General features: G+C 43.3%; 1 protein-coding gene and 1 long non-coding RNA gene across 3 annotated transcripts in view; one reads left to right on the top strand and one right to left on the bottom strand.

Annotated features, from left to right (window-relative positions):
* LOC133051081 (uncharacterized) overlaps positions 1-17159 on the bottom strand; it is a 33420-nt gene extending 16261 nt beyond the window's left edge. The window contains exon 1 of the long non-coding RNA XR_009691772.1: positions 17052-17159. This is a non-coding gene — a long non-coding RNA (uncharacterized LOC133051081). The remainder of the gene's footprint in view (positions 1-17051) is intronic.
* Positions 17160-17882: 723 nt separating this feature from the next.
* ITGA6 (integrin subunit alpha 6) overlaps positions 17883-26090 on the top strand; it is a 91522-nt gene continuing 83314 nt past the window's right edge. The window contains exon 1 of one of the 2 annotated variants that reach the window (XM_061135642.1): positions 17883-18152. In XM_061135642.1, coding sequence (XP_060991625.1) covers positions 17971-18152 — 182 coding nt within the window. In that variant the 5' untranslated portion in view covers positions 17883-17970. The remainder of the gene's footprint in view (positions 18153-26090) is intronic. The other variant, XM_061135641.1, reaches the window with a different exon arrangement.

Raw genomic sequence — 26090 nt, 5'->3', positions numbered from 1 at the left:
AATGAAAGCTAATTGCTTGTCTGAGACCTAGTTACAGGTCCCGAGTTTAACAGGAGCTACTAGTCCTTCCCAAGTACAGACGTTCCTTCTTGAGCAGCTGCCAGGAGCTCGGCGGCTTGGGAGCCCTTCAGATAAACAGTACCTGAGGTTATGTTGCCTCAATCACAGCGTGTATGGGCACAACCCTCAGGTATTTGGGCTTGGACTTGCCTTACAGTCAGACTGGAGAGAATGTTTCTTCAAATCAGGCCAAGTTATAACCACCTCTCCACATATCAGGGTAACATCACCCTAGCCATGCGTGCTAAAATTTTGCCCATTTGCTTTATCATTGCTTCTCTCTCTCGAAATCTCTCTCTCCATTTTTGTATACGTATTATTTTTTTTTCTGAAGCATTTGAGGGTAAGTTGGTGATGATTCCCATAATGTTTATTGTTGTGTCCTCAGTCACTCAGTCATGTCTGACTCTTTGCAACCCCATGAACTGTAGCCTGCCAGGCTCCTCTGTCCATGGGATTCTCCAGGCAAGAATCCTGGAGTGGGTTGCCCTCCTCCAGGGGATCTTCCCGACCCAGGGATTGAGTCCACGTCTCTTACATCTCCTGCATTGGCAGGTGGGTTCTTCTTTACCATTCTCGCCACTTAGGAAGTCACCCTAGCCATAGATACTCTTTTCACCAAAAGAAATCAGCAGAGGATATAGAACATCAGAGAGACTGTGCCAAGTAGATTCCCAATGAGTGTTAAAGAAGATACCATTTAGTATAAAATAGAGCTTTCTTCTGTGGAAACCTATCTGCAATTCAGCAGAATAGTATTAGAAAATAATTTCAGTTCCACAGTTCTTATTCTTAATTCTCATAAGATCTGGAGTCCTATTGTTAAATTATCAGATGTGACTTATTTTCATGTTTGGGGTATCCTTATGAAGCTTGTCACAGCAAGGCAGGTTGCCCTCTTCCATATTACATTATTTTGTTTGTCTTTAGTATCCCACAGTAGGCTTAATACATTAATTAGAGGGATTTGACCTATGATCTTTAATAAGGAGCTTCTTAAGTTAGTCAAAGTTTGAAAGACAAATATTTATAAACATGTTCCTACATGTTTAAAAGGGAGGATGTAAACCAAACTGTTAACAATGATTGTCTCAGGGGAGTGGTATTGGACAGGGTGGAAAATGTCACTTTCTGTTTCTTACATTTCTATTGTCTAAGTGTCTTTGTTTAATAATGACTCATGTTTTAACTTTTTAAAAACATTGTTTTTATTTAGCATAACTTCATTCAGTTGTGAAAAATTAAACTGGCTTCACACTCATGCCAGGAACAAGTATGATTCAAGGTGTATTGGAGTAAGTTGATTTGAATTGACTGACTTTAGGAGGAACTGATATATCCCAGGGTAGAGTCTCTTCTGTGAATAGGAGGGTTGCTTTCACTCGGTGTTTTTCTAATCTAAACCTCGGGATTAGAAGTAGTATGAAACCAAGAAGACTGCAAGCCCTTGTGTGGATCCTGGGTGGCAGTGACTGGTGGTCACCATGTCCTGTTGAAAGTAGACAGGACCCAGCCCCAGCGGAACATGATATCAGGACAGAGTCACAGAACCTCCTCAGCCTCTACCACTTTAGGATTTCTGGGCAAATAGAACCTCCATGGTTGTGTTCTACCACACGACCCGCTGAATTCTAGTGTGTTGGGTTGTTTTTGAAAGAAGAATATGTCACTGATCTGGTCTGCTGGGAAAAATACTTGGTGAGATTTGGGGGACTCCTGATCCCATCCTGTGCTGCCCCTAATCCTTTATGGGCCTCAGTTTTGCCCCACACACATGAGAAGATTGAATTTTACATGCTGCCCAAGGTATATTTTTGCATAAAAACGTCATGGCCTCCATAGTGGTCCGTACACCAAGAATTCTGAGTAGTGAATACCACATAGTTCCTCTCTCATCCTTTTCTATTTTAAGCCCAACTTTTTTTTTTTCGGCTGTGTTGGGTCTTTGTTGCTGTGCAGGCTTTTCTCTAGTTGTGGCAAGAAGGGGTTACTCTTCATTGTTGCAGGGATTCTCATCACGGTGGTTTCTGTTGTTGCAGAGTACAGGCATTAGGCAAACGGGCTCAGGAGCTGTGGCTCGTGGGCTCTAGGGCATGAGGGCCCAGCAATTGTACTCCACTGGCTTAGTTGCTCTATAGCATGTGCGACCTTATGGGACTAGGAGTTGAACTCACGTCTCCTGCATTGGCAGGCGCATTCCTAAACACTGGACCACCAGGGAAGCCCCTAAACCCAACTTTAACAAATACAGCAACTCGGTCAGATATATCTGTTATGTGTCTTATGGAGGGTGTCATGTCAGTCAGAGGAAAGCCAGTCGAATCTGCTTTGTAGGAGTGGCAATGGCAGAACTGAGACCAGTGGTGTGCTCAAGGTTTCTCATGCGACACACACGGATTTGAGGTTAGGATGTAGCCCTCTGTACTCCAGCCTGGAGACAAGGCTGCCTTCAAGTCTCTCTTCAATGGCACAGTTTCTTAGAAATAGGGACCATATCTCCCATTTTCTTCCAAGCTCCAAGAATAGGGATATATGTAGCACAGTCAGGGCAAGGTGGCACCATAATTGACATTCTTCTGGCCAAGGCATTCCCACCCTGGTGGGGGCCACTCTCAGATGGGTTCCTGAAGTGAGTTGGTGAATCAGTCTTGGCCTGTCCCTTGTGGTGTTTGAGCTGTCCCCAAGGAGCTCTTATGGAGAGTGGGGGAGGAATACTGCATTCAGTGTGAGTGCCTGAAACTCTTGGCTATTCTATTTGTCATGCTCAACTTGGGTCACTTCTAAACAAGCATGGCATTTGATGATGACAACCCTATTAAACTCTATATTGTACAAAATAACAGAGGCCAGAGTGACCTTCGGAAGTATCTGATAGGTGAATGCTAACTTGACCACTTCCTCAGATGTGCATTCATATTTATTTCTTCTTCTTCCTCTATTTTTCTTTTGTACTCTTTCTATTTCTTCCTTCTTGTCTGACTCACAGCTTCCCATGGTACTCATGGATAGACATTATGTGTTTCTGTTGGCAGCTCAGATTCAAAGATGCTACTGAGCTCTATTTGTCAACCATCCATGACTTCCAGGTATTTTCTAAATTTCTTATTGAACATCTCTAGGACTAGATAGTCTTTGGCCTTCTTCTGTAACTGGCCAACAGACTCTTCTCTTGTGTTCATTAGAAAAGCTCTGACTGAAGGTCATTTCTGTTTCTATAAGACATACCTGACTGAAAACCTTCCACATTCCTTAAAACAATAAAAAGTCACTCTTAGCTTTCTTTTCTCTAAGCCAAACATCCCCAATTTCTTGTTACTTCTCTTGTAAGTCATACTTTAATAATCTTAATTATTCTTGGAACACTTTCTAGGATCTCTGTATCTCTTTCTTTTCTTAAAGGGTGCTAAAATGACCATGTATACTAAGAAAAATTTGATTAAAATAAAGCAAAAAGGTTTTTTTAAACCTACCTCTTTAAAAATCACAATTTATATAATACATTCCTTTTCATTTAGACCTAATCATTGGATTTTTAAACAATGGTTTCACAGAGGTAAATTATACTTAATTATGCATAATTTTTCTTATCAGTACTTCCATAACCTAGTTTAAAGTAGAAGGATTTTCTCTAAAAGCAAACTACTTTTCACCCATATGCTTTTCAGATTAGGTTTTTCTGTTTGCAAGGAACAAAGACTATCTTGAGTTATGTAAGTCCATGGGGTGTGTCCAAGTGCCTGCAGACCACAGTGGAGCCTGAGAGCCACCAGCAAGTACAGCAGCCCAAAGCACAGCCACTATCTTGTTTGCTTCTCGTGTTCATCCATGTATACGTCCTCTCTCCCTTTTATTTCTGCCTCCTCCTCCCCTCTAAACTGACTGCCTTGCCGTGCTCACTGAGTCTGCTTCCATGTGCAAGTAGCTTTGACTTGCTGATGACATGGCCACAGCAGTCCTTTCTTTCCCTACATCACAACTTTTCACCTTGAGTGACTGTTGCCACTGGGTCATTCTGTATGCCAAAGCAAATTCCCAGGAGTGGGAATCTGATAAGCCCAGCTCATCTTTTCACTCCAGCCTGTGGACTCACTGTGACCCAAGGGTGACCCGACACCCTGGATCAGGTGCTCACCCACGTCTAGTCATCTGTGCTGGGCATGGGAGCTGGTAATTCAAGGAGCACAGTGGGGAGTAGATGATTTGGCACTGTGATTGATAAACATCTTGGCACATCTGGCACATCTAAACTGAATGGTTCTTATAGAACTACTTCCCCCATTTTCTGAGAGTTACTTTGAATTTCTATTGTTTTCCCTGATATTAATTTCACTAAAGTCATTATCATATAAAAATTGACGGCATATATTCTAACTTTTTTCTACCAAATACTGATATACAATGAAATAGATTCTAAGAATGAACCCCGTGAGACTTTCTCTATACCATCACAGGTGGACACTGTTCCGCTGAACACTACTACATTCTGAGTTCTATCTGTAAGCACCTACTCTAACTCAGACCAAAATAAAATCAGAAGATAACACTTTTTCTTGATTGATAAATTGTCATGTTACTGGTCGAGTATGTGGGTCATGCATGCTGGCTTTGGAGCCAGCCCACCTGGGATTAAAATCTGGCTCCAACACTTCTGATTTATGTAACCTGGGGGATTTATGTGACCCTGCTGCTCATGACTTTTCTCATGTATTAAATGGGATTACTGAGGATATTAATGATACAGGTTTTTGCAAAGATTAAATGAATGAATCAATGAAAATGTTTGCTGGAAATGGTACCTACTACAGGGCAAACATCCCATGAAGTTTAGTTATTACTGTCACAACTAGTTCCATAAACTTTGTTGAATACTAACTGTGTAGCTTAAGCTAGTTTTAGGTGGGAGTCTGTGAATTTTACAACTCTGGTGGTCTTAAGAAAATGCACATAGACTTCTTATCACTTTTACTAGTTTATGAGCCTGTAATTTTATTATAGAGAGAAATTAGACTGATTGGTTATGCAAAGCTTTTTACAGAATCATCTGTCATCTTCATACATATTATTTCATGAATTTTCTGTTACGAATCTTTTCAAATGCCTGGGATCAAATTGAGAGCAATTGCAGATTTTTTGTTGCCTTCCAGAATAGTAGTTATGTAATTTATTCCAATTTAAATTTCCTTATTTTAATATGAAGTGTTTTACAAAACTAATTCTTTTAAATCCTATAGAGACACTGCTCTGTGCATTCCCCACCCCCTGCCGCCCGCCTTGTATTACCTCTGGGTATAGTAACTTGAAGCTGAGAGTATATTGGTGTGAAAGTCTACACTGAAATAGACACGAGTCACTCTTGAATCCAAGTTCATGAACTGTGAGAAGCCTAATAAGCAAAGAAATGCTGTATTGCTCGTGTTAATCTTGAGCTAAGCTGTACAAGTTCTGCTCCAAGGTTCTGTCACAGTAAATACACTCGTCTTGTTAAATACACATACCAGGCTCACTGCCTCTAAACAGGGAGCCTCTTCTAACCTCATGGTAAACATTTTGTTTAGTGAGAAGTGTTTTCACATCTGCTTGTTTCAAGCCTAAGTGTTTTTCTCCTTCTCACAGAAAAATGGGGATAAGGCAATTTCCCCCCATTCATTTCCATTGCAGTTTCAGCTAGTATGTAAATACAAGGCTTGGAGGAGCAGAAAATGTCTTAAATTAACACAGTGCTTAAACTGCATTGCCCAGTGCTGGGGAGTGATGGGAAATTGGCATTCCTGATGGAGCTGTGGTGAATATTCATTTTTCCATCTGGAAACGAAGCATATGCCATTTAGCAGATTGAAAACTGGTGTGACTTTGGCCCTGTAACTACATAAACTTTACAATCGTGAGAGTGTAATGCACATTACAAAACGAATGTGTTGCTGTAAAAGTATACAGATGAGAAATAGAACTGAATTGGTTGCTGACACTAATTAAGTCCATTTTTCAGAGGTAACCACCACATTAAGAACACTCATGGATGGGGATTCAGGACTCCACTTTGATCACTATTCTGAGGGGCCAGAGGAACTTGGAGACCTTCTCTGCTCATTTCTCCACAGGATTCCAGTTTCTATAAGAATTGCCAGGATCTTCTTAGAAATATAGAATATTGAGGAAATGGAAAGAAATTGAGTCAGTCAATGACATAGCTTATGCCATAAATAAAATCCTGTAGTTAGACCTTGGATTGAAAACCTCCTGGGGACTGACAGCTCGTTCCTCTGTTAGAACTGCTCTCTGGAAATTAATGGGCTTGGCTTTGCATCTCCAACTGTTCTGCACAAATGAACCAAACTGGGAATCAGTTGGAGTCACTGAAGCTTAACACAACTCCAGCTATTGTTTACATGGCTCCCATGAAACCCCTGATGCCAAACTGATTAGATTTACAGTTCATTCGATAAGCTTGTCTGCTCATGGCACATAAGGCAGTGAACCTTTTCACAAAATGAAACTAGAGCTGGAGAGAGAGAGAAAAAACAAAGCCTTTAATGAAGAGGGAGGCTGAGAGACTTTGGTGGGAGAGCTTTTAAGTTTCTAGGAGGCCTCCTTTGTGCTGAGACTCTTCTGCCTGGTGTTGGAATGACACTCTGCAATTTGCCCTCCTGCTTAACAGAAAGCCTCTGCTGCCATTTGCAAATTCATTGTGATAATGGATATGTATAATGCTGATGAGAACTGTAAAAGACTCTTTAAGATGAAGTGGGTCAGGGAGCATCATGTGGATCAGTGGAAGCCACCTCCAACCACACAATGGCAGACAGAGCTGCTTTTTGTTCTTCCCTTCTCCCCATACTAGAGGCTGTGAGAACCATAGAAAGCCCACTGTATTTGCAAATGCTTTGGACCTATTATTGAGTGATTGGGAATTAGTCATGGAGCCATGAAATCATCACTCCCAAATTCTTTCTAATCACCTTTTCAGCAAGTATAACTGATCTCATTTCTCTAAGCGCATGACTCAGTAGGTTAGTCAACCACATCCTGGCACTGTGGACTTGCTTCCACTGAGAAAGATGGCAGAGGACGGGTCAGCTGTGTGGAAGTTAATTCCCACCTTCAGAGGAATCCCACACAGGAACTTTATACTACATCTGTTTAGATTATCTATTGCTTCATCACAAACCACCCTGAAACATAGTGGCCTGAAACAATCATCACTTTATTAAGAACTATGCGTCTGGAACTCAGGTAGGGCTTGGCTGGGTGATTCTTCTGTTTCATATGGTCTCAGTAGGGATTACTTGGTTTCCAGCTAGCTGGTGGCTGGATAGGTTTGTATGGCCAAAGATAGTTGTAGGGCCCACTCCCACACCTGGCACTTTGGCACAGATGGGTAAAAAGCTGAGCTCAATCAGCTACCCCTCCTCTGCCCTGCTCCAGGTTCTTTTCTGACTGTTCCATCATGGAAGGTGGACTTCTTACATGGTGGCTCAGGGTCCAAGAATGAGTGTTTCAAGAGTCCCAGGAATGAATGAGCTATATGGTTCATTATGCTTTAGCCTGGAAAGTCCCAGAATGTCATATCTGCTTTCTTGACCAATTTTTATTCGTCAAAAAAGTAACAGAGGCCAATTCAGATTCAAGGGTAAGTGAAATAGACCCCACCTGTCAATGAGAGGAATGTCAAAAATTTCTATGGTCATCTCAAGTTTGCCTCAAACACTTTCTTGTGATGGTATAGAAAGAATTCAGTATTATAAGTCATTTCTCAAATCCCTTACTCAGTAAGGGGGAAAAAGTAAAGGGAAATTCTTAAGAAACTCTTACACACATACTGAGTATTAGTAAACCCTCATATTCATTGAGTGCTTAATAATATTCAGTAACAATTAAGACATCTGTTCAATGAAATATATGACTGAGAGTAACTGCACAGATTTCAAGTAGATAGCACTTGGCTGACAATTTTACTATCAACCTTGAATATATCACAGAGAACTGATAAAACAATATAGCCTGTATGTATTAAACTGGGACTTACACATTGGATGCCTTTTCCTATTGTTTGCCTTGTAGTCTTTTATCTTATTGTTATAACCATATTCCCTCACGCGCTGCCCATGTCTCCAGAATTCTACATAAACTATAATTGCGCATTGAAACCATATCATATCATCTCTACAGATGCAAACAGAATCCATTTCCTTCAGTGTTTTAATTTTCATCACAGTAAATAATATCACATCTGTAGCACTGCTTCAAGTTCAGAAACCTCAGCTGTGCTCTGCTAGGATACTCCATGCATGCTTGTCTCAGAAACCTTTTCCTGAGAAGGCCTAGCTGGCATTAAGCATCCTCCCATGTAGGCGTGTCCAGGTGTCATGGGAAGAGGCAGGGGGCAGAGCTGGCCCAGTTATGTACTGTTGTATACTGTTGGGTGGATCAGGTGGTGGAGGAGGAGGTTACAGAAAACTATCACCTGAATCTTTCCTACTTCATGCCACCATGTCTTTCCTTTGTTTGGTGACTAAGGGACAAGTTAGACTGAAGGTGATAACATTGTTAGCATTTTGGGACAGTAAACCAAAGAGTGAAACAAAGGTAGTTTCCACTTATGGGAACCTAGCCTTTTTAGAATGTGGCTGCTTTCTTTGTTCAAAGGAGTTCTGGATTTGCAGCCATCACGTTCTCCTCTCTAATCCACCCTCCTCCTCTCCCCTCTCCCTCCAGTCTCCCCCAAGTCTTTTGCTAAGAATGTCCACTTCAGATTAGGCAACCACTTTCACTTTTTCTAGCTATCTTAGAATTGTTGGCAGGATTATAGTATTAAAGAGCTTGAGTCTAAAATGGCACCTTGTTAAGTGGCTGACTTGATGCAGGGGTTTTCTATTTCCATGAGAATTACTGATCTTTAGAGGAATCTGGGTGGGGAGTATATGCCCTTTGAATAATGTGCATTATTGGGTATGCTCCTTTTTAAGTTCCTAATACAAGTATGACACGCTTTCTTGAAAACCCCTCCAACTTCAAAGAAGTCTTCTGGCATAAAAGTTATGATTGGTAAAAACCCTTAGGTACCCTGGTTGTGGCTTAGTTGCTAAGTCATGTCTGATTCCTGCCACCCCATGGACTGTAGCCTGCCTGGCTCCATTGTCCATGGGATTCTCCAGGCAAGAATACTGGAGTGGGTTGCCATTTCCTTCTCCAGGGGATCTTCCCAACCCAGGAATTGAACCCAGGTCTGCATTGTAGGCAGATTCTTTACCAACTGAGTTACAAGTCAGTCATTTTTTAATGACTTCCATGTTACAGGCTTAGTTATTGGTACTGATGATACAAAGATGAATAAAGCATGGAACCTACTGTGAAGGAACTAACAGTTTAATAGATAGTTGTATAAGCAGATAAATCATAATATTACTCAATATGAAATAGAAGAGAGGTATATGCTGAGTGTTGATAGAGTCTGAAAAGGGAATGCCTGGGAAGATGGATAGGTTGTCTACTTAATGCTACTGTTCTCTTTGAATATTTATCCTAAGTGGCTGATGACTGGAGTGTATATATATATATATATATGTAATTTTCAATTAACATTTGAAAATATTTCAACTTTGGAATATATTTTAAAAGTATACATAACCCTGAAACTATTTTTCCTGCATTTGAATCATTTAAAAAATACAGATTGAAAACTGTTTATAACCCCTAAAGACATTGCTAGATGACTGCGGTCAACACATAAAGAAAGTCTCAGAGAAATAGATGTACGAATTTTGGTTATTTACAGAGTGTAAATTAGGAAATTCTAATAGGCTTTCAAAATCAAAGAGCTGACTGTCTCCCATACTCTCTTACCTCCTTCTCAACCAATGTGGCATTTACCTGAAGGTTTCTGTAACCAACAGCAACTAGGGTTGGGTTGGCTACTTGGGGAAAGTAAACTCTTTCTGGAGCAATGGGGTGGAGACTCTATTTCCCACTAGGATCCAAGGCTGAAAAATTCACCGTGGCTCATTGCACTTGGTAGAGCACGAACCCCCCTGGTTAGCCTTTCTATGCTTCCATCCTCCTGTGAACAGCAGGAATAAGTAGCATGTGTTCATGTATGGACACCCCAACCTATCTGATAAAGTGTGACTGCTAGTCTTTTCCTGCCAGAGAACAGCTTTGATTGAGATTATGTTTCATGAGCTGCTACAATTCCTTGTTCGGGAGGCAGGAAATTTGGTCTCAGTGGACTATTCGTCAGCCAAGGCTGAAAAAAGGTATGAAGGTGTGGTCTCAGTTATGAAGTCAGAAGTCGGGATATCCTGAGTCTTAATTTGGTGGAGATCCTGACATTCTCTCTTACAAAAAGTCCCTGCTTAGATGTCTCCAGACATGAAATAGAACAATGCCTTTTGTTTTGTGGAGATGCATTGATCTTCACAGGTTTTGAAAACGAAATGTGGTCTAAGTATCAGTGAGTCCACTTTTCTGTCTTTCACCAGGGAGTATCTGGAAATATATATAATGCAGGACTGATTAGCCTCTTAGTTTGTATAATGCAGGACTGGTTAGCCTCTTAGTTTGGATCATGTGATCTGGGACAGCAAAGCTATTGTTATAGAAACATTCTTGGCTGTTAGGTGGTCTGAATTTCTGCATACTTTTTCTCATTTCCTTATTTGTTCTGTATAGTGGTTCTTTTTCTTTCTTTTGTATTTGTTCTTTATTCTTAGGGCAGAATGTATTATATTGCCTTCAAGTGTGTTGTTGAATGTAGTAAGTACTAAATTATTTGTGTGCAAATGGCTTGCTTTCCAGATTCAAACATTTTGAAGAAATTGTGAAGTTCAGGATCTGATTTCCCTATGAAGTGTCTGATGATTCATTTTAAGTGGTAGAAGCTGCTTTAATATTAGCAGCAAGATATGTTTGATAAGATAAAGCTAAAACAAAATAACAATGATTTTTATGTTGGCTATAACTTTTGATAATCCTTAGCACTAACTTCCCCTGGTCAATCAGATTGTGGAAATAAGAAGATAAGGATATGTTTGGAAATGTCCAGCTTTCATCTCTTTCTACTACCAGGATTCCCGGCTGGCTAGAGAAAGTCCTCTGAACTTTTTCTTTTTCAAACTTACGATATTAAGTTTAGAACCCACTGTTGCTCCTTCAAAGACTGGAAGGAGATGGAAGTGGTCCAGAGTCAGGGTTAAGCACAAACTTGCTTCCATCCAAACCTCAGGCACTGAGAAACTATGATATGACAGAGATGATTTGCTAAACTATGATAAGAAGGAATGGCTTATCCTGACCACTTACATCAAGTGAATGTGGGGTGCAGGTGACCTCATTCACATGCCTCCTCTTCCTATGTATCTCTGACCTGAAGCCCTCTCTTTTTCTACATTCTAGTATATTTTCTTCTTCATTTTCACAGCTACTATTCTATTCAGTCCCTATTTAATAGCAGACATTGTGCTCTCACAATGTCTCATACATGTAATCTCATTTAATTCATACAACAATCTGGTGAAGTAAGATTTCTGGCCATTTTACAGATTAGAAAATTGAGTCCTAGTGAAGTAGAGGGACCTGCTCTAGGCCTTCTCCTGGGAAGTGGGTGAGGCTAAGCTGGTTCTCTTGAGTGCTTGCTTTGACCTGAATTAATACACTCCAGAGAACACTGGGTTAAGTTCTAACTCAGAATCAGCTTCTTTTTTTTCTTCCCAGTGAAGATATTTTTATAGAAAGCAAGAAAAAATTTTAAAAATGTCTCCTGTAAGTTCAGCCTGTCAAGACTGCATTTGTGTGGCAGGAGATACACACAGCTTCATGTTTGTTTCTGATGATGGTAGGGATAGAAAGCCAAATTTTCCAGTGGGGGTTTCACCTCAGTGTTGGGAGTTCAATTTTAAATTTAACTTGATTCATTTAAAGTCTGAGTTTATTTCTGGCTGGCTAGCAAAATGTGGCTTCTGGGCTTAGAAAAATTCCCTCAAAACAAATTTGAAAAAAGAATCCCACCTAAAGTGGCAACGTGAAATATTGTACAACATTTAATGAGTTAATAATAAGGGAATGAAAAACATTCAATTTAAATTTACTTTAAAATAGAGCTGGTGAACTTAAGGGTCTATTGATGGATGAATGGATAAAGAAAATGTGATATATATTTCATATATATATATATCACAATGGAATATTAACCAGTTATAAAAAAGAAAGAAATGCTGCTGTTTGAGACAACATGGATGGACTTTGAGGGCACTGTGCTAAATGAAATAAATCAGACAAAGACAAATACTGTAGGATGTCACTTATATGTGGAACCTGAAGAAAAAAAAAACACCTCAGAGAAACAAAGAACAGATTGAAGATTACCAGAGGTGGGTGGTGAGGGAAATGGTGAAAGTGGTCAAAAGAAACAAACTTCCAGTTCATAAGATAAATATGTTGTGAGGTTGTAATACACAGCATGGTGACAATAGTTAACTATACTATATTGGATACTGAAAGTTGCTAAGAATAATAAATCTTTAAGCTCTCCTCACAAGGAAAAAAAATTGTAACTCTGTAAGGTGATGCATGTTAACTAAACTTACTGTGATCATTTCATATTATACACATATACTAAATCATTATATTGTATACCTTAAATGTATACAATGTTCTATGCCAACTGTATCTTAATAAAACTGGAAAAATGAATAAAATGGATCTGGGTGTTAAAATAGAGTGGGCAATTTGGATTCTCTTGATCCTAACCAAAGGCAGATTGGCTCCTATAAAATGTGCTGTGACTTAGAGCAAAAAAAAAGCCAAAATGAAAAGCATTAAGGTTCAGTGTAGAAGGAAAACCCCTGAACACATATATAGAGACAAAGCAATTGAGGAAAATTTTTTTTTTTTCCTGAAACAAAAAATAATCTACCACTGAACAGCTTAAATCCAAGTTCAGAACAGTTTGCAATATATATATTTATACTTATAATTTATATTTTAAGTAAATATAAATCATATATTTATATATAACATATTTTCATATATAGTGTACAATATATATTATATATTTATAAATATACAATAAACACATATTTGTTATATTTATATGTAAATATAAATTATATATTAAATATAAACTAGTTTTCAAAGCTAAAGATATACCACGGGTCAGTGCCTAACTTGTAAAAGCCAAATTTTTAAAGCTTGTACATGGGTGAAAGTTCTGGTTTGGACACAACACTCTTTTTCTAATATTTATTTTTATTTATTTATTTGGCTGCACTGGATCTTGTGGCATGCTAACTTTATTCATCCCCAAGGCAAGGCATTACTTTACCAACAAAAGTCTGTCTAGTCAAAGCTATGGTTTTTCCACTAGTCATGTATGGATGTGAGAGTTGGACTATAAAGAAAGCTGAGCACTGAAGAATTTATGCTTTTCAACTGTGGTGTTGGAGAAGACTCTTATGAGTCCCTTGGCCTGCAAGGAGATCCAACCACTCAATCCTAAGGGAGATCAGTCCCTGAATATTCATTGGAAGGACTGATGCTAAAGCTGAAACTCAAATACTTTGACCACCTGATGTGAAGAGCTGACTCACTGGAAAAGACCTGATGCTGGGAAAGATTGAAGGCAGGAGGAGAAGGGGACAACAGAGGATGAGACGGTTGGATGGCATCACCAACGTGATGGACGTGAGTCTGAGCAAACTCTGGGAATTGGTGATGGACATGGAAGCCTGGCGTGCTGCAGTCCACGGGGTCACAAAGAGTCAGACACGACTGAGCGACTGAACTGAACTGAAGGTGAGGTGACTCTGTGTGGGGGGAGGGATGCCATCATCTCTACTTTGTAGCTGGGGAAGCTGAAGTGGAGAGAGATTCAGTGATTTGTTTAAGGTCACCTGACTGGTGTGGAGCAGAGATGGGATTTGAAGGACTTGGGTTCCACAGAGCACATGCTAATCACTCTGACAAATGGCTTTCATTAAAGGGCTGCAGGGAATATGTGAAGCTGTTGATATAGAACACAACCACAGAAGAATAAAGAAATATTTTAATAGTTTCCATGTTGTCTAAATGCAGCAAATATGATATCCTTGCTATTGGTGATGATGAAGTCAATAGAACAGGGAACCTGAGAGCAAAACTGATTAAAGTAGGTCCCAGGAAATGTAAAATATATCAGGCACGATGTGAGTTCCTCAGAACCTACAAGGGTAACCCACAGTTTAAAATTATTGCAAGCTCCTCCACCAAAAGTGGGATATAGAACAACAAAATTTCTTGTGTAAAGTGTATTGGTAAAATACAAGAATTCAAAAGCTATCAACTGAGCAAATGCCTCTGTTCATTGCTTTCACTGTTTTTTTAGTTAAAGTCTTCAGTTTGTAAAATTTCTTCTATGGTATCATCACAAAAGGCCTATGACACAATTTTGTCATAACTGGATTTGTGCCCTTTGGATTTCTTATCCATAAGTGTGTGTGTGTGTGTGTGTGTATGTGTGTGCGCTCACACACACACATACACATACACACATGCCATCTGATGGTCAGCATACCTTTATTATCAAGCTATCTTTCTCCCTTTGGTTCCAGACAAGTTTCTTCTTTTTTCAGATTCTTTCTTTTTCCTTATAACTGTGTACCTCCCTCCTCAGACCTTTCCTTCATAATTTCTAGATTTCTTGATTCTTTCATTCCTTTGGCCCAATAGGCTGACAGTGTCCTCAGCAGATCCTGAAGGACTTCTAAGTCTCCCTTTTCTAAGACACTTATTTCACTCTTACCTCTGTTTACCACAGGATTGACAACTAATTCACAAAACACGATTGTTACAGTTAATCAAGAAGAGGGGACAATCTTCGAAGGGATTATTATTAAGGGCCCAAGTTTGACTCAACTTCAAGTGTGTTTGGCATCACAGCCAGAGGTAGGTGGAAGGCAATAGTCATATGTGATGGACATGTGGCACACTCCAGAACAAGACCCTCATCCTTTTTTTCCTTTATCTCTCACTTCTCCTACACAAGAATTATTCATTAGTAGCACAATATTTTTGGCTTCCCAGGTGGCTCAGTAGTAAAGAATTGCCTGCAGTGCAGGAGATGCAGGAGACGTGGGTTCGATCTCTAGGTTGGGAAGATCCTCTGGAGAAGGGAATGGCAACCCACTCCAGTATTCTTGCCTGGAACACTCCATGGACAGAGGAGCCTGGAGGGCTGCAGTCCATGGATCACAGAATCAGACATGATTGAGCAACCGGGCACACAGCACTATATTTAAATTTACCATTATATAAAATTTCAATTTGAGCTCAGTTGATATTTGCGATCAACTAGCTAACTCTGGCTATTCAAACATCATCCACTAAATGTATCTTGGGGAGGAAGCAAGATTACTTTTGGAAGCAGGGTGTGATATTTGGTATAGTTAACAGCTGTTATGACATGGGCACACCCAATTAGAAGATGCCCTTGTAGTGCCAGGCAGAGCTTAAGGGCTCAAACCTATTAGTTGCTGAATTGTGGGAAAGTTGGCAGGTCACAGGAAAGTGGCCAGGGTGGGGCCAATTGAATTTGGGGAGCTCAGGGCATAGCTTTTATCTACCAGTTCAGGAGTGTTTCAGCAACCATTACAGCCCCATCAGTGGCTCCTGCTGAGTACCAGCCTGCACCAAGGTTGTGCTCTAGCTATAATAGCTGGGACCTCTGGAATAGTATGTGTTTAAAATGAAAAAGAAAGGTTAATTTGCATGAAAAATCATATTGCAGGTGTTTCTTAGCTTGCTAGATTATAATCTGCAATAGTTTCTCAATCTTATCACGGTTACCACGTACAGGTTAAGCCAGTATGACCTTCAAGACTGTCTACTGAATTTGACTATATTTGACTGAAGGTATTGATTGGAAGAGGAATTGATGCTTTTGAATTGTGGTGCTGGAGAAGACTCTTCAGAGTCCCTTGGACTGCAAGGAGATCAAACCGGTTGATCCTAAAGGAAATCAACCATGAATATTCATTGGAAGGATTGTTGCTGAAGCTGAAGCTCCAATGCTTTGGCCATCTGATGCAAAGAGCTGACTCATTGGAAAAGACCCTAATGCTGGGAAAGATTGAGGGCAGGAGGAGAAGTGGGCAGAAGGGGATGAGATGGTTAGATAGCATCACTGACTCAATGGACATGAATCTGAGCAAATTCTGGGAGATAGTGGAGGACAGAGGAGCCTGGTGTGCTATAGTCCATGGGGTCCCAAAGAGTTGGACACAACTTAACCCAACAACAACTGATTGGGAGAGAAGTGGGACATACCCCACTTGTGGCAGCTGTTACCACCTGTGGACCCTTGTCATGTTCAGGTGGCTTTTCTGTGTGGTACAGGCTGCTCCTTTGATACAAATACCCCTTGAGGCCACATGGCACGTGATCCTGCCGCCTTCTCCCCACATGCATATTCAGAACTCCAACTCTTCCCTGGGACTGACTCAGCTTCTATTTCCAAAGTAGGGATGTAAGATCAAGGCAGGCTCCCCAAGGCATTCCAGGAATCTTTGGGCTAGCACTTTCGGCAGACTGCTGAAGGCCATGGACCCCTTTACAGAACAAGGTTTTTAAATGCATAAAATAAAATACATAGGAATATAAAGGAAACCAATGCTAAATATTAGGAAGGAAATAACTAAATATTAGTTAAAGGATTAGTGAAAATAAAAATGTAAATTTTGTTGTCATCCAAATTCAGAGTAACCTGAATTCTCTCTCCTCCTGTGTTAAGAACCCCTGCAGGATAAAGTCACCCCAGGGGTCAACACCTCACTAGAGGCCCCACCCCTTGTGCTGGAGGCTGGAGCCTTTAGGCCACCCACGCTGATCTCAGAGCAGTCTCTAGGCAGGGAAATTCTCCTCCCAACTAGTTCTGGGAATTTGGGGCAGGAAGGAAGGGCTCCTGAGCGCCTGGGTGCCACTTTAAATAACTCTTCCTTCACTGAAGAGGACCTTGCTGGGAATACCTGGAAATCAAGTTTTAAGTTGCCTACACCAGTGTGACTTTTCCCACAAACTCTCCTTTCCACCTGGACGCAGATCCCTGGAGGCACTGGAGCAAGGCTGAGCTTCAGTTTTCTCATCTGCAAAAAGAAAATACCCACCTCACAGGATTGCTACGAGCATGAAATGAGATAATAGCTCTGCGTTGTCAATTGCACAGCCCTCTTAAAATCTGTGCTGTTATCGTTTCTTGACGTTAGGTCTTGAGGACCGAGGACAATCTAAACAGCTCCAGTCCCCAAGTACCGGGCCCGCGTTAAGCGCTCCATAAACACTTGTGGAATGAATGAACGCAGCCTTTGCACGTGGGTCGGCGAGCACCAGGGGCTCCCGGCCATTAAGGCGGGCGCATCACCACCACTTGTTTTTAGAACAGGTAGTAAACGCCTTTCCGGCTCTGTGCCGAACGGCAACCACAATTCAAGCGCTTTACTCCAGGAGGACCCGCAGGCTGGGACTGCCGGGCCCGCAGCTCGCCTCCGGGTCTCCCCCGCGGCTCCCCGACCAGGTGTGGGGGTGGCGGGGGCGGCGCGGAAGGGCAGCGCCGGGTCGCACCGCAGCCGGGCGGGCCGCAAAGGTGCCGGCGGCGGGCTCGCGAGGAGGGGCCAGGAGGTGGGGAGGGCCGGGGCGGGGCCGGCGTCCTCGTCACTTGATAAAACGCCTGCGAGTCTCCAGAGAACAACGGGCTCATTCAGTGGTCGGGAGCTGCCCGCGAGGGGGAGCGGCCGGGCGGAGAGCGCGACTCGTCCCGGGGGTGGGGCCGGGCGCGGCGGCGAGAGGAGACCGAGGTGGCCGCGGCGGCAGCGGCGCTGTAGCCCCGAACCCGGCCCGAAGCGCAGGGCGGCCGCGCAGTTTCCCGCTCCCCTCCCGGTGCGCCGGCCCATGGCGGCCGCGGGGCGGCTGTGGCTGCTTTACCTGTCGGTGGGGCTCCTGCCGCGGCTCGGCACCGCCTTCAACTTGGACACCCGCGAGGACAATGTGATCGAGAAAACCGGGGACTCCGGGAGCCTCTTCGGCTTCTCGCTGGCGATGCACTGGCAGCTGCAGCCTGAGGACAAGCGGCTGTGAGTTCCCGACTCTGCCCACCCCACCCGGGCCCCGGCCCGCGCGCGAACCCGGTCGAAGGCGCTCCGCGTTCCCGCCGGCCGGCCCTGCCGGGTCCCGCACTCCGCAGGCTCCGGGGGGAGCGGGGCCCGGCGCCCCGCGCACTCCCCTCCGGCCCCGCCTGGCGCGGCGCCTTCCCCAATTCAGCCCCGGAAAGAACCCGGGGGCCAGCTCTGCACACCGCGGCCCCGGTGCCAGGCGGGGCTGTCCTCAGACCCGGGAGAGTTTACTTTTTTTTTTTTTTTAAACAAAGTGCTTTCCGGCGATCCTTCCCTCCGGGCATATTTGCTGGGAACCCGGCAGGTGGCACGCTTTGCTGAGCTTCACGTGTGTGTTGAGCGGGGGGTGACTTGGGGTGGAGGGGGGTCGCTGTTTCGCTGCGGTGAGATGACTGAGAGGGTCGTTAGGGAGGTCCAGGCCTTTCCCAAACTCACAGAGAACACCCCGCCCCCCCCAGCCCCCGGCAGACTCGCGCGCCTCGCAGAAGTTGGAAAGCCACCTTTCATCACGTCCTGCGAGGCTTTCCCCGAAGGGCGGGTTCCCCGGTAGGGAGACTTTTACACGCCTCCGCCGCTTTTAAAAAAGATGGCACCATCCAAGCACCTGTTCGGCAGAGCTAGGTCAGCTGAGAAAACAAGACCCTGTTAGCGGGGTGGCCGACCCCCCGCCCCCACCCCGCACCAGCCACAAAGCGCACGGCGCCACCCGAGACCCGGGCCCCAGCCCTCGGAGGCCCTGCCGAGGGGTTAAAGCAAAATGTCCGATCTAGGTTGGGGGCTTTGCAAACGAGGTCTGGAAGTGACAACCCCCGACCCCCCTCCCCCCCAGCACCGCGGCACAGCGGTGCTCCTCCGGGGAGAAAGTGGAGGCCGGCACTCGTAGCTTCTCCTTTTCTTTCTTAGACAGTGTTTGGTTCTCACATGATCTAGGCAGGAGAGGGTATTTGGGAGCTTAGTGGCCTTAATCGCTGTGGGGCCGCATTCTTGATCTGGGCTACCGAAAAATAAACTCACAAAAGGTTACCCACCTCCCCCCGCCAGCCCTTCGGTTGAGCTGAGGTCCTTCCAGGACCAACAGACCAAAGAATGCAAAGTACACCCACAGAGGAGAGGACTTTAGGAGAGGGGAATGGGGTTTTAGGGCCGCAGGGAAAATCTTGATTTCGGTAATTAAGAACTTCGGAATTGGTGAAGGTTCTAGGTGCCTGAATCTTAAAGTCAGATTTTCCTAATAATACCTACCAGTGAAGCAAAGAAATTTGTAGGGGGTGGGAAGGCCGAGGGGTGGTCTGTAGGCCTGAGCAGCTGCTTATATTCTGTTTTCTCTCAGCAGAAATAATTGTGGTGCTGTAAATTTGAAATGAAAAGTGGTGTCTGTTAACTCAGTTAATGGATGATGTTTGGTGTCTCTGAGTACTTGAATGTGTAGATGAGCATTCACCCATATGGAGAATGAACTTGTTAGTGCAGAAATGACCACGGGCCAGCAGAGGGAATATATTCTCTTTGGCATGCTCTGCACCAGTCCTCTACTGAAGCTGGTGGTTTCCTTGAAATACTGGTTCAAGCAAACATTGTGAAGGGGAAGTACTGGGACGGAAAGTTATCTTCGGGGGTGGAGATTTGCAAAGGTAGTTTCAGCCAGGATCTCTTTTGTCACCAAGGTTAGCGGTGTGCTTGCTCAAACTTGTTCTCTTGGTGGGCTTCTCTGCTGTTAGACCTGCTGCAGGTATATAAGAGGAAGCCCGTGTTTGGGGGCTGATGCCTGCTAGAAATGCTCTTCTTAGGGACTGACAGAGAAGAGTGGCCCACTTTAAGGAAACTGTCTCTTTCTTTGGACCTGAGAGTGTGCCCACTCTAGGGGGCTGTGATTTATGTCAAGTGCCACGCCCCCACCTTCTTTTGGTAAAGTAATCGAGCAGCACTGGCCTCACCCAGGAGAACCAGTACACACAGGCCATACCCACATTAGTTATCACCTTTGTCAGTAAAGGAAGTGGGTGTAAAGTAACAGCCAGTGAGGTTGAGACCCCACAGCTTGTGGGCCAGCTTCCTAAACTCTGCACTTATTGGGATATTTCAGGGCACTGGTGAGAGAGACCTAAGCTCAAAATTCCTTCTTGGTATTTTGCAGCTGTTACTTTGAGCCTTGGTGTTTTTATTTGTAAAATGGAGCTATTACTGCTCAATAGGCTTGTTGTAAGGATTAAGAGATAACATGCAAAGTGCCTAATTCCTGCCTGGCATGGGTATTTGCTGACTAAATGGTAGTTGTTAATGGTGATGCATTTAGAAACAGTAACTGAATTCCTCCTGTGTGCCTGCGACTCTGCAGATGTTAAACGTCCTATGAGTCTCACTCTGCTAGAGTGAAGTCGAAGGTTATTAGCATTGGGTATGTTAAACTTAATCACATTTATGAACCCCATTTTCAAAGCATTTTAACTTTAATCAATCTTAGATTTACAACAAAAGTAAATTTCTCAAACAAGGGGCTTCATTGAGGCGGAAGAAGTAAAATATCAAAGATGTGTGAGCGTATCAGATGAATGCAGCATTGTGGGAACAAACCATAGATTTTTGTGGGTTAAACTTTCTACAATGCTATTTAAATATTTCATATCTTAAACTCTTAAGATTTTATAACAGAATGATATTGTATATGAGAGCCTTAAAGCATGTTTGTTGTTGTAGTTTAGTTACTAAGTTGTATCTGACTCTTTCTCTGTCCTCAAGATTTTCTAGGCAAGAATACTAGAGTGGGTTGCCATTTCCTTCTCCAGGGTATCTTCCTGACCCAGGGATCAAACCCACGTCTCCTGCTTGGCAGGCAGATTCTTTACGTCTGAGCCACTGGCTATTCCTAAAACTTTGGGGACTGTAAAACTGAAATAGAGATCATAAAATTTCACTGGGCTTTTTAGGCTAGATAGTAAAGAAGTTTGGCTCAGTTGCTGAGGTCAGGATCTAAGGTTGAGTCATCCCAACTAGGTAGAAAGTATGGGATGGCATCTGTTGGTATGTCCATCCTGTGAGTCAGCCCTCTTTACTCTTCTGGGAGGAGCTGAGTCTGTGTGTGATTGCAGGACAGAATCCAGAAGGAATAGATCTTTAAGTTATATCTGCGATGCTGGGCTTATCCCAATTGACATTTTCTTTCTGGGAACTTTCTGATCTCCACTGTCTTCCTAAGGCCCACCAGGCCTACTGTCGCTTCTGTTTTGACTCTATAGTGTTTGCTCTTGGTTTTTCTCATACTTGTGATGCTCTTGCTCTTAAAATCATGTTTACTGAACTAGAGATCATCTAGTCCAGCTAGCTCCCTTTATAGATGAAGAAACTAAAGCTGAAAGTTAAAGAAATGTCTATAGTCTCATGAGTGCTTAAGCAGAATGTTAACAGAATCTGGATTTGAACTTGGCATTTCTGACTCATGCTCATTTCACCTCTAAAAGGAAAAGTCAGATGTGTCCTTCAGACCTGGAGAAATTGAGTTTTGGAAATGTACTATGTTAGGTTGATTTATTAAACCGCTCCCCATGTGGGTCAGGGCTGTCTATTTAAATATCTGTGCCTGGACTCTCTTCCTATGGACACTTATTCCAGCTGGCCTTGGATCAGCTTCTGGGTCCTTCCTTCTTTGCCTGTCATTCCTTCCCCTTCTGAAAAAGCCCAGTGAGGAGCCAGCTGGGGATCAGAACTATGTCCAGGATGTGTACCTAAGCACTTGCTTCCTTGCATTCATTCAGAGTGCCATGTGGCCCAGGGCCATCGTCCAGGGACTGTCTCGGTCACCTTGAGTCCCGAGAGTGGAGAAAGAGCCAAAATGGGCAGGGAGACTTAGAGGAAATCTTAGGACTCTGCAAGAAAGCAGAAATAGACAAGTTTAATTTTAACACCGGCTGGTCTCGTGAGTACATCCAAGTCATGACTTAGGGTTTACAAAAAAAAAAAAAAAAGGTCAGTATTTGTGTGATATGAATACTAATGTCAGGAAAGTCAGGTGAAATGCTCATGTAAAAAAGCTTTACATTATTTTAAAGAAGGAGTTACTATGTTCTTAGTTGTATAATTCCCTGTTTTAGCACATCAATATTGTTATTGTTGAGTGGCTCTAAGTCTTATCAACTCTGTGACTCTACGCACTACAGCACGCCAGGCTCCTCTGTTCTCAACTATTGGAATTTGCTCAAATTCATGTCCATTGAGTTGGTGGTGCTGTCAGTAATATCAGGATTTAAGCCTTGTCACCAAATAGTACTGGAACTGTGATGCATGGATGCACTTAGACCTTGACTCAGCATAGGGACAGAGTGACAGGTGAATGACCTGGCACTTTTAAGATAGATACTGGAGACATAATGGAACATACTATCCTGTGCTTAGATGACACAGTCAGTTTTACCTGGAACACTGGTTAGTTCCAAGTCAGTCCATCCTGAAGAACATCATCATGTAAACCAGTTTACCTTTCTTCATGAAATCCTTTTGGGCCCAACCCATGCTACATCATGCCTTCTTCCTTTGAATGTCTGTAGTCCTTCGTGTCTGGAGAAGGCAATGGCACCCCACTCCAGTACTCTTGCCTGGAAAATCCCATGGACGGAGGAGCCTGGTAGGCTGCAGTCCATGAGGTTGCTAAGAGTCGGATACGACTGAGTGACTTCACTTTCACTTTTCACTTTCATGCACTGGAGAAAGAAATGGCAACCCACTACAGTGTTCTTGCCTGGAGAATCCCAGGGATGGGGGAGCCTGGTGGGCTGCCGTCTATGGGGTCGCACAGAGTCGGACACGACTGAAGTGACTTAGCAGCAGCAGCAGTCCTTCGTGTCACGTGCCTGACAGCTCTGATGGTTTTGTATTATTTAATTCTGTAATATTTAACTGTTGTCTGCCATTTTCAGAGTATGGGCTAATTCTGCCCAGGTGGATAATAGGTTATGTGAGGGCAAGGGTTTTATGTTCATTTCTTTGCCTGATAGCACCTTGATATGCTTTGCAAATAAAATGGAGTCATAACATACACTCAGTTTAACTTGTGCAATCAACTTTTCCAGCTCAGGGTAGAGAGGGAGAAATCCCTTTATTTAATGGCCTTCGCTTCTCTAACTTACCGTAGACATTGATCTCTGCTGCCTCCAGGGAAAGGGGAGCTAAAGTGGTAATGCAAAGAGACATCAAAGAGCTTCAGTTCAGTTCAGTCGCTCAGTCGTATGCAACTCTTTGCTCAAAGAGGTTAACTCTTGGTTTTTTGAGTTCTCAAGGGCCCAAGGCCTTGCTAAGGGATTTTTATGAGTGATTTTTAATTACACTTGACTTTTGCCTTAAAGGCACACTTTATAACTTAACCCCAGAAATACAGGCTGACCTATACTGCACTGGGTACGGAGATCTGCTAGTTGTTAAATCAAGACTACATAGAGAAGGGTGGCTGTAGACTAAGTTCCTGAAGCTACTTGACAAGGGTGTGGGGGTCAAATGGAAGGGCACGTGTGTTTGATGGCTAAGCATTAATTACTCATGGTCAGTAAGGGGGTCTTGGATACATGAAGCTCTTTAAGTGCAGTGGTGGGGTAGCAGCTCACCCCCTCCAGTGAGAGCTGTATGTAGAATGGTGATCCAGGTGGCCCACGGGTCAGAACCAGAGTTCTAACGGCCTTTTGAGAGAGTGGTCAAGTTGAGCCCCTTAGTAATGGGCCCTGGAGCAGGGCCAGCCCCCACCTGTGTTTGGGTACAAGTTTAGAATCAAATGATTTTATCTACAAGGAACTTTCCGGGTTCTCAAACCTGGCTGGTCATCAAGGTAACTTGGAGAATCTCTTTGTAAAAATATAAATTGAGGCTTGCTAAGTTGTGTCCAACTCTTGTGACCCCATGAACTGTAGCCTTTCAGGCTCCTCTGTCCATGGGATTCTCCAGGCAAGAATACTGGAGTCGGTTGCCATTTCCTTCTTCAAATTTGAGCTCAGGCCAGATCTATTATACCAGTTTCTATAGATGTGATCTAAGAATCTGTTCATAACATTTTCTAAGTTTGAGCTAGATGAGCTTTCCATTTTTACTCAGAAGGAATATGATATAATGCATCAGAGCAGATTCTAGAGCTGGAGTCTGAATCCCAGTGGATGGGATCAAGTCCTTCTCTGCCATTTCCTGCTGTACATTGTGCACAATACTTAACATTCTGCTCCTCATGCCAGTGTGTAGGGGTTTTACCATCAAACCATCCTCAGATACCAGTCAACTCGGTTCTGTCAGTCTGCCTGGAGATAGCATCAGATCCCACAGATTAAGGGCTCAGTATTACATGACTGCCTCCCCCACTTCAGATGCCCATGTCAAGTCCAAGTTGTCCCCTGGGCTTCTGACAGACTGGCTATAGATTGGAATTTCCCACGATCCCTGTCTTGGGTTTGATTAATTTGCTGTAGTGGCTCACAGAACTTGGAGAAGCTGTTTCTTCTTCTTTTTCTTTTTTTTTTTTTACTAGATTACCAGTGTATTATAAAAAGATATAACTCAGGAACAGCCAGGTGGAAGACATGTGTAGGGCAAGGTATGGAGGAAGGGTTTAGAGTTTTCATGCTCTCTTCCAGCATGCCACCCCCACCCCCAAATCTCCATGTGGTTTCCAACCCCAAACTTCTCCAAACTCCATCCTTTTGAGTTTTTATGGAGGCTTTGATACATTAGGCACAGTTGATTAAAACATTAGCCATTGCTGATTGAACTCAACCTCCGGCCCTTCCTCCTCCCTGGAGGTCAGGAGGGTGGGACTGAAAGTTCCAGCCCCCTAATAAAGTGCCTGGTTCTCCTGGCAATTAGCCCCCCTCCTTAGGTGCAGGCGGAGCCACCTCATTAACATAACAATAGACACCTTTGTCGCTCTTCTTACTTGGCAAATTCCAAGGGTTTTAGGAGCTCTGTGCCAGGAACACTAGATGAACACCAAACATATATTATTATAAATCACAACACCTCATCCCTCTAGGTCTCTTTCCTCAGCTGTAAAATGAGGATAATTGTACCTTAGACTAGTCCTGACTCAGAGTAAGCACTTTGTGCATGTTAAATAAATGTGGAAACCAAGACAGTGAGAGGTGAAGTGCCCATGACATGTTGGGCGAGTTGGTTCTCAGTCCACCGCTTCCATGCTGCCTGGTTTGTGTGGGTGTACTTTCTCTTTGGGGCATCGATTGTGATGATGTTCAAGTGGCCATCCTCCCTCTGCCTCCGTCCTACAGTTCCCATGTTTGGAAAGTACATCTCAGGAGAACCATACCTTGTGGTCTTTTGGTAGCCATGGTGCAGTAGATGAACACCAGCAGGGTTTCCACGAGCAGTGGAGATGAATGGGCAGACTGGCGCAGGAATGATGGGCAGGGACTTTGGGCGTAGCGTACCTACAGAGGGTGGCTTGTGCACGTTCAGGCTGGAGTTATTCATAAGGAATACCAAATGTCTGCTTTCCAGATCTTCTCAGACCTCTGTGACTTGGAAAGTCGCACCCCTCCACTCCCATTCCTGGCAGGCTGGGTGGTGTACACTCCACCCAGGGCTGGGCTGGTGATGATTTATTTTTCTTAGCCCTTTGTTTGGCATTAATGTATGATAGGAAGGAGCCTGTGCAAAGCTGAATCTCATTTGTCAATGATGAAGCTGCCTAAAGTTGAGAGATGCATGGACAAAGTGTGGAAGTCATGTTTTAGCAAATTTTTGTTTATTAAACTGATATTTAGAATTGGACACAGATTTCTTGGAACTAAATTAAGAGGCTAATTGTTAATTAGTTGTGAACTTCACCAGTGTTGGTCCCTGTTAGTCTCGTAAGAGGGTGGAATGATCACCATCTAAATGAATGCAGTCTGGCTTTTCCATTTCAATCAACAGGGCAAG

This window comes from Dama dama, chromosome 33 (genome assembly GCF_033118175.1).
Source record: "Dama dama isolate Ldn47 chromosome 33, ASM3311817v1, whole genome shotgun sequence".
NCBI classification, from domain to species: domain Eukaryota; kingdom Metazoa; phylum Chordata; class Mammalia; order Artiodactyla; family Cervidae; genus Dama; species Dama dama.
Note: the sequence above shows the minus strand (reverse complement) of the source record. Positions and strands in the feature narration are given on the sequence as shown.